The sequence below is a fragment of the Periplaneta americana genome, chromosome 3, assembly GCF_040183065.1.
Source record: "Periplaneta americana isolate PAMFEO1 chromosome 3, P.americana_PAMFEO1_priV1, whole genome shotgun sequence".
In the NCBI taxonomy this organism is placed as follows: Eukaryota; Metazoa; Arthropoda; class Insecta; order Blattodea; family Blattidae; genus Periplaneta; species Periplaneta americana.
In genome coordinates this window covers 78812502-78822098 of record NC_091119.1, presented here as the reverse complement: position 1 = coordinate 78822098, position 9597 = coordinate 78812502, and the positions used below count along the sequence as shown (strand labels likewise).

The 9597-nt window shown below is 35.5% G+C and overlaps 1 protein-coding gene across 6 annotated transcripts in view; it reads left to right on the top strand.

Annotated features, from left to right (window-relative positions):
* Positions 1 to 350: 350 nt before the first annotated feature.
* LOC138696193 (N(4)-(Beta-N-acetylglucosaminyl)-L-asparaginase-like) overlaps positions 351 to 9597 on the top strand; it is a 34562-nt gene continuing 25315 nt past the window's right edge. Inside the window, exons 1-3 of one of the 6 annotated variants that reach the window (XM_069820823.1) lie at positions 374 to 423; positions 1754 to 1877; positions 8678 to 8834. In XM_069820823.1, the coding sequence (XP_069676924.1) occupies positions 8821 to 8834 (14 nt within the window). In that variant the 5' untranslated portion in view covers positions 374 to 423; positions 1754 to 1877; positions 8678 to 8820. The other 5 variants (XM_069820822.1, XM_069820821.1, XM_069820820.1 and 2 more) reach the window with 5 other exon arrangements.

Here is a 9597-nt window from a genome sequence, read left to right as displayed (position 1 = left end):
TTCTGCCGATTAAATTCATCCTTCTTTAGGTTCTTTGCTTTGGTTGCATCGAGTATAGCATGTCATTTAATATCTGGGCTATATTTAGTGAAACTAATAAAACATAGGCCTACAGCTGTTATAAAACGTAAAGTTTTGTGTGTATTTTACTTTTTACTTATTAACATAGTCTTAATATGTAACTCAATTCACAATAATACTAACTTCATCACAGTCATTTCCTACAACATCCGAGCCACGCCCCTTTGTTTTGACTAACCGAAACATGGCGGACCAGTGTTCAATTGTCTTCAACTTTCTGAGGTCTTTGGCCTCTCTATAGTATCTAACTCGTTAGTCCCATCTCAGTATGGAGAGTTCGCGCAATGCAACATGACAAATCATGTTACGTATTACAGCGGCGTAATACATTTTGCAATAAATGTTTGTTTACCACAATATTTTTCTTATCTGGAATTTAGCATATCGATAGTTGATAGGTCTTTGTGTAGCGTGTTACGAGGCGAAGTTGAGAATGTTTTCTGTTGGATATAGTATTTGGTTTCATGCTCTCGCTACTTTTCTATTCCTTGGTATTTGTATTGTTGGAAGCAAAAAAGATACAGTACATCATAAACGGAAGATGATACCTGTTGTTGTAAATACTTGGCCCTTTACTAATGCAACACAGAATGGTACTTCATTTTTAAGTTAATCTTTGTTTTGTATTCTGAATCTTAGTAGATGTCAGCCAGTTATCCCACTTGTGGAATAAACAAATAAAATCTCAAAGTGGTAGTGACAGTTTTATTCGGTAATATGATTGTGAAGAAATTTTGAAATTTTGTGTAGGCGATTTTACATTAATCTTGAGGTCTTCGCAGTTACACAACGCAGAACTACATGCATTGTATTCTTCACCTAACGTAATTAGGAACATAATCCAGAAGTTTGAGATGGGCAGGGCATGTAGCATGTATGAGTGAATCCAGAAATGCATATATATATATATATATATATATAGTGTTTGTTGTTTGTTGGTAGACCTGAGGGGGAAAAGAGCCGATACATGGATGGGAGGATAATATTGAAATGGATTTGAGGGAGGTGGGATATGATGCTAGGGACTGGATTAATCTTGCTGAGGATAGGGACCGATGGTGGGCTTATATGAGGGCAATGAACCTCTGGGTTCTGTAAAAGCCATTAATAAGTATTAAAGAGCGTAGACACTTGCAATGTTCTAATCTTGTTATTTTTCTTATAATGAGTCATTTGGATGGACCTCCAAGCCGGTGACCAGAGGGTGCAACAGTGGCTCTTGGTCTCTCCCTTTTGTTGCATTTCTCATATCACTTGCTAGTCTCTCATTTTCTTTTGTTTTTCGTCCATTTTTTTCTATTACAGGCAGCCACCATTACATCTGGAATGCCATCACATCACAATCATCGCTCTTTCATCACCTCCAGGCACTCATCCAGGATTTTTATTTGGAGGGTGTCCAAAACAAAACAGTCCTAATATTTAAGACTCACTGTCCTTAAATATAGGTGCAAATTTAACAGTAATCATTAGGTTACAAGTAGTAAGGAGTGAAGAATATTTTTAAATTTCATATTTGCCATTCTTATAAATCAAAGCAATAGTGTTCGATTCTTGCATGGAGCTGCGATATTCAACATCTGACAGGAATGACAGGCGTATCCCACTGAACAAACAATAACACTGAATATGTTAGGCATAGACACTCATTTTCTCTACCATTCCTTTGCAGAGATATTACCTTTTCCATCATAGAAAACGAGTGCTCGACATCAGCTTGTAGACATGGTTAAGATGGAGCAATAAATTTAGATTTGGAGACAATGAAGGTTAACACTTCGAAACTAGTCAGCCAGGTAATTTACTAAAAATTTAACATAATAAAGCAGTTGTAAAGTCAATCGGTGAATAAATTTTAATCAATAGTTATCCAGAATTTCCGTTATATCAATAGTTTGTAGGTCTTTTTTTCTTTCTCTCTTCTACTTTTCACATCATATGATGTATTAAGTTTTTACAATGACTGTGCACCATAGTTTGTGCCCCAGGGCAAATATGCAAATTATCTATTAAACGACTTTTTTCTGGTGATTCGTACTTTGGCCAAACGAAGTCAGATTATCTTTGTCATTTTAAAATTTTTCCTGAAAGAACATTAACACATTGTCATCTGACAGCTGAACCATATCATTATGCTTACCTCCCTGTGGACCAGACATTTAAACCACTGGCCTTTCCCTTTAAACTTGCATCCCTGATAATTTATTAGTCCTCTTTAAATGAACATAACTTCTCTCAATAGGAACATATTTATGTAAAATTTTATTGTTGTACTCACTGCGTCTTCTAATAATTTTTAAAGGTGTGGTACCAAAGCATTCTAGTTTGTGAAGGGGCACAATGCAAAAGGAGCATATGTACAGGTTTCCTTCCTCCTCTTGCGTGCACTGCAGACTTAGCAAGGTTTTGAAGGATGCCTTTTGTTTTCTGTCACAATTGAGAGGTTGGGAGACTAATGACTTAAGTTCAGAACTGTAGGTTTGAGTAAACAGGAATTGAAACTTTGACATTATTGATTTCTTGCATCCAATGAGATGTAATAGTTTTTTTTTTTTATTTAGCTTAGAGTTAGCACTGCTGTCTTTGATATACTACAGAATTATTCATTTACATTGAAATGTAATATAAACAAAAATGTTTAATTACTTTTTCTCTTAAGTCGTTAGTCCATAGACCATAGACTGATATGCAATGCACTTATGCAAAATAATATCTAGGGATACAAAATAGGAGTATGTTCTTTATTTTACATTGTTTTGTAAATTAATAATGTAAGTCTATAGAAAACACACTGAGATATGAAGTGAAAGTAAACATTATTTTTAATTTAAAGCAAGTACATAGCATTTTTGCTTAACATGAATTTCAACATGGACGTGGGCATCTGCATTAGTTTTTTGAGTCCACGTGAAATAGAATTTACAAAAGGAAAGTTAAATGTTCCTGATATTAAATATTATGGTGAACGTAGAGTATCGAACGCCCACTGAACGAATATTACACGTTTATCACTGCCAATGTTGCGCTATAATCGTATATGGAAGGTAGGCTATAACAAAAACCTAAACTAACCAAACCTAACCTGTCAAAGAAGCAACAAGTTATACTAAATATGTGTAAAATTGGCCTATGTCTCTATAATGGGTGGGACATAAGTAACATTGACCAATATTAACACATACATATAAACCATTATTTGAAGCAGCTTTAAAGGCACCAATATGTGAGGTAGTAATACAACTATCCCCTTACTTTGAAATAAAAAGAACTCTTATCTGTACGGAACACAAAATAATAATTAATATGTATCACTTATATGGCATCAGAATCTTCATGAAATGTGATGCAATTATGATTGTTCAAAATGCTTTGAAGCCACTTAGCATCTTCAGTTGACATGAACTTCAATAGGGATGTGATGTCTGCAATCTTCTCTTTCTTCAATTCAGGTGGGACGGGTTTTACAAGATGTAACTTAAGTTTCTCTGAAATGAAATCGCGTTTCTTCTTTATCAGATTGTAAGTTTGGAATTCACCATTATATGACTGAGAAGCTGAAAAACTGTCTGAAGAGTACTCTAAAATCACGCATTTTTGTATACCAAATACCATCAGAACAAGTTTAGTCAGAAACAAAGGACTTAAATCTGACCAATTTTCAGTAACATTCGATGACATGGTTGCAGAAAATTGAGTTGGGTTGATGTGGCACTCAGTCATAACCTGAAGGTATCGATCAGAATGTTCAATAGTTTAAATCCTTTTTAGAATCTGACATATAAACCGAAATTTCTGTAATTTTAATTATACAAGTGTTCTCGAACGGGGAAAATGTGTTTGATGTTCAGGCTCAAAGATTTTGATAGCCAGGCACAAAATTTTATTTTGGCCACCACACGAATTTGAAAACAATATAACACTTTTCACATTTTTCATCCTCTCCAGTTTCTTTGTCAAGAAGTCATAGGAATGTTAGGATTCTTCCTTGAATCACATTCCAAGAAACAATGGAATGAACTAGAACCATCATTATGACAATGGATGTTGAAAGTTACAGCCACAAGAGTCGCTTATAGAACTGCAACGTGACATTGAGCCTTCAAATAGCCAAATTTTGAGCGTAATCAAATTCGCGTACTAAAGTGTCGATGTTTTCTTCATTTGCAAAGTTATTTATTTTCTCTAGGTACTCCTGCTTAAAGTTATTATACATTTTCACTTTCCCAAGAAGACTCTCGTATTGCTGTTTCCTTGAATCACGTGAATTTGTCTGCAACACTATTTCACTTCCCTTAAAATAATCACAGACATCAGACCTTGGTTGCCTGAAACTGTAACTACTATTTTCTCTATAAAATCTATGGTAGGTGGAATATTTCATACTCGTTCTGCCGATTTTTTCAAAGTAATGCTGCTGGAATGCCTTGTACAGAGTGACTACATTCAAAGTAGAGTTGTCAAAATCCGGCGAGCAGAGTTGCGACTTTCATAATGAGACATCTTCGATTGAAATAAGGCCCAATGTTCTTTAACCAAATTCCACACTTCTTCGCCTATCTTAATTGAGCAATTTTCATGTTTTCCACGCCTCTCATGTGTCGAAATAGCCCCTAACTTCAAAGCACTGAGACAAATTTTCCTAGGGCTTCTGTAATTTGTAGAACTTGCAGCAAAAATCTCTTGCACATAGTGATATTCTTTCCTCCTAGTTTTACGTTTTGCACGAAGGAATACTCACGATTCTTTCCAGATTTAGGTGTTTGTGTCTTGCAATGTATATCGGTCTTCTGCACATAACCTATCAACATCATATCCTGTATTTGTTTATCCCTAGTGCTCCAGAACCCATTGAAAAGCGTCTTTTGGTTAAACGACTTTATTTCCCAACACATCTAGATTTGCAACATGTCTTAACAGCAGCAAATCGTTTAGTACGGACCATTTTACCACTCCTTGAAACATAACTCTCACCTGAATTTCGTTTCTTCTTAGCAATCTCTTTTTTCCAATTTGTTTTGTTTGCTTTTCTTTTCACTCCTGCTGTTGGAACTTCATTATTTTCAGAATAATTATTGCCCTCCATGTTAATATTGTGAACAGTGAACAAATCAACCATTAACACAGCTGCACCAGACCCACAAACACAACTACCGGTATGTTACACAGCATAACTGCAATAGTGATCGTTGTTCTGTGGACTAATCTCTTATGTAGTGAGTATGTTACTTGTTTCTGCTACCATCTAAGAACGCACTGCAGAAACAAAACATTGTGGTATTATAAAATATAGTCCAGAGATTCAGAAAACGTAATCGCCATAGTAATATCTTAATGTCCTTGATGATGTTAGTCCATCCAGTCCCTCAATTGGTTCTAGCTTGTGTTTCTTCATTTCCCCTAATGGTCTTCCTGATGGATCTTTGTATGGTGCCCTAGAGGTTGTTGACTTTTCAGCCACCACTTTTTCTTCCTCTCCCTCATGTGTCCCGTCATCATTTGAGTTCATTCCCTCCCAGTAGTTAGCTGTTGCTAGCAAGAATTCTTGTATGGCAGCTTTCTGTCGGAGTTTTGGTATTTATAGACCTAAATGCTTTGAAAAGAGCACAGTTTAGGAGCCACAACAACTCCATTTTATAGTTGTTCTCAGAATTGAGTAATAGGACAAATATTGATGTGTCTTTTTTTTAGTAGGTTATTTTACGACGCTTTATCAACATCTTTGGTTATTTAGCATCTGAATGAGATGAAGGTGATAACGCCGGTGAAATGAATCGGGGTCCAGCACCGAAAGTTACCCAGCATTTGCTCATATTGGATTGAGGGAAAACCCCGGAAAAAACCTCAACCAGGTAACTTGCCCCGACCGGGAATCAAACCTGGGCCACCTGGTTTCACGGCCAGATGCACTGACCGTTACTCCACAGCTGTGTGGACTTGATCTGTCTTGTGTACACCCTTCATAGCCCTATAATTGTTCCATTGAAGGATACAATAGAGCTTTCTTACACTGTCTCCCCTTCTATTTTTCTTTCTTTTTTAGTGCCGCCTGGTGCAATGTGCTGACAACCCTAATTTCTCTCTTGTCTTTCCAAATCTGAAGAAGGACGTCATCCTTTCTACAAAATACATTTTCTCCTGCTTTCAAATTCTTTCCTGCTTCAACAAAAAGACCTCGGAAACTTCTGTTGCTTACATACTGCAAACCCTCATTTTATTTTCAAGCAGACATTCTGCAATGGCAACACTATTATAACATTTGTTTTGATACATGTAATGCCATAGATAGAGGTTCGGTTCCAGGACAGAGAATGTGTATTCTAATCTCGTTCCTTCAGCAATGTACATTAAATACCCTGTAATGACCTCACCATTCTCACGAGAATGCCATATTTTACTAACTTTCCAGAATTATATGTCTATATTCTTAGATGGCCTCTCCAAGGAATCGTTGCCTCATCCAGAGACAGTTCCTTTGCTGGCTTATTATACAGGGTGTTAAGAAAAAAGTATCCAATATTGTAAGAGGTGCTAATATGCATCAAAACAAGAAAATAATGTCTAATAAACATGGGTCCTACAACACAAACTTTCTGAGATCTGAACACTTGTTCATAGGAGATGCTCAATGTGGCGTCCATTCTTGGCAATGCATTCCTCTGCCCTTTGGCGTAAGGAATCAAGGATTTGCAATCAATACTATTCTTTTATCATACAAATCCATGCGATGTATCTGGCTTTGGAATGTAACAGTGCTATAGCAGTTGTAGAATCATATGAAGATATGAAATATAAAATTAACTCATTTTCGAAAAAAAGTGATTTATCTGATTTTGCAACTACATGCCTTACATGCTGATTACGAAAATTCACATAGTCTCTGTTCATATCCGCAACCAAACTTTTGTTTTCAGTATTCCTTGTGACGTATCATTATTCTATGCCAGGAGTGTCAACTATATGATATGATTATCTGGAGTCTGCTGTATTGTAGGGCAGAGAAATGCATTGCCATGAATGAGCTCCTTCTATGAACAAGTGTTCAGATCTCAGAAAGTATGTGTTGTAGGACCCATGTTTATTAGACATTTTCTTGTTTTGAAGCATACTATCACTTCCTAAAATATTACTTTTTTTAACACTCTGTATATGGTCTGAAATAGATGCATCTAACTTTATATAATCTACCCTCGGCATTTTCCTCAAATGTATTTTCACTGAAATGCCAGAAATTTCAAATTTGTTTCCACCAATTTCCTAAATATTGGAGTCTCTGTCAATGGGTTGGTACTTCAGTAGTCCCTAATTCTATCTTTTTCTTTACCTTTCCCATCAGAATAACTATTGCTAAACATTTCTTCATTTAATTTATAGTGATATTCCACATTAGCGATTTCAGAGATATCGACTATCAATCAGATTGTTCTACAAAAAGTGAAAATAATTCGTTATCACAAAACAATTCCACAGCATCAGAAACATAATTATTATTGTCCAGAGTAGGAGCAAGACTTCTTACAACTTAAAAATTTTCACTTGTCCTAATGCAACGGGATCTTCTTTATAAAAACCATCACTTGTATCAATTCCCACCAATGAAATTATATCAATGTGATTATTATGATCAGTGTTGGATTCTGACTCACTAAAAATGTCTAACACATGTGGACTTTTCCTTTCACGCGAAATATCACAATCAAATTCACTAGCACTATCACTATCACTTTCTATATCACAGTCACTAGAGACATATGAAAAGTTAGCTGCATACAGCATATCTATAATTTCACAATCACGTGATGAACACATATTTTCGCCTGCTTAGTGAAACTGTCGAGTTAAGAAAAATCGAAAATTTTACTGAAGTTTAGTTAATGTTTCTTTAGACTATACTATATTTTTTATGGAGGGTGGGAAGGTCTGAAAGAAATTTTCTATATTCAGTAACAGGTTACAGCATTTAAAAGCCTATGACGTAAATTGCAAAATCTAATACATTGCAAAACAAACCCTTATGTAAAATTGGAAATCTCCGTGGCCTGACACTACTGCTGGCTAACTATGTGTTAATTGAGCCATCAAGAGTGGGAAGGAAAACTGTTCTCTGAATTATTCTCCATATTTTCACTTCGATGGTTGTGACATATTGTTTGTGGTACCTGTAACACATGGTAAGGAGATTTTTTTTTGTAAAAAAGCTATTGTTGACTGATGCATGTTTCGAAAACTTCCTTCAGATTCTGCATGATATTTCGACAAAGCATTCACTACGTTTATTACAGTATCCACAGACAACTACATGGGATGTGACTGGTTGACAAATAATACACTATTACAACTACTCCAGCAGTGTGAAGAATTAGTGCAACATGCTTATGTCCTTTTTTGAACTACAAAGAAAAAAGTCTTTTGTGCATTTAGATGTTCATATTTTCAAATGTTGTTTCTTGTTCATGTGCATAACTGTAAATCATTCAAATTTCAGCAATGACATTGATACATTATAGAATGTAACACTTTTATCTGTGACTCTTCCCATTATAATTTCTGTACTACCTGTACACTAGACTTTCTCGCTAATATCAAAATTCGATTACAGCTTGGGACACAATTTATTTGAAAAAAGGTTCGGCACTGGATGCTGTGGAGAAGGGTTGCAGTACATGTGAGGAAGAACAATGTGATGGGACCGTAGGATATGGAGGAAGTCCAGATGAGGATGGAGAGACTACCCTGGATGCTATGATAATGGATGGGTATGTATATGATCTTGTCAACCAGACTCATATCTTTAAGTGAAATTCATAAAAAGGTATAAGCAGCTACGAATAACTTGAAATTAAAACATGAGGTAAAAATGTATTTTTAGGATAGTTTGTCATCATTGTAATCGTCGTCATCCCCTTTCGAGCGATGCACCATGTTACAAATTAGGTTTTACTTCATGGTTTTTAACAGCCTTCCTAGGCTTCTTCTAACCTCTTTTAAGTAATACACCATGTATGTTTCACTTCATGGTTTTAAACAGTCAGTTAAGTTTTACTTCATGGTTTTTAACAGCCTTCCTAGGGATACATCATGTAACAAATTGAGGACTGTTTTTGCAAAACTTGCTAACTGCAAAATTTGCAAAATTGAGATTTTGGTGGATTCGTTAACATAAAGCAGGCCTCTACATGATGTTAAAGTTATCTTAGTAAAATTGAATTAATTCTCTTCATTATAGTGTGTCAAAGTATGATGGTTGCACCTGTAACCTACTTGTCTTCATTCAGTATTTTGTCTTTCCTGTAAATTTAGTTTTTTTCAGTTAGCAAGTTTTACAAAAACGGTCCTCAATTAGACCTAAGTTTTATTTAATGATTCTTAATAACCTTCCTAGGCTTCTTCTAATCTCTTTTCAAGTGACACACCATGTAAAAAATTAGGTTTTACTTCATGGATTTCAACAGCCAATTAAGTTTTACTTCATGGTTTTTAACAGCCTTCCTAGGCTTCTAACCTCTGATGTGATGTCAA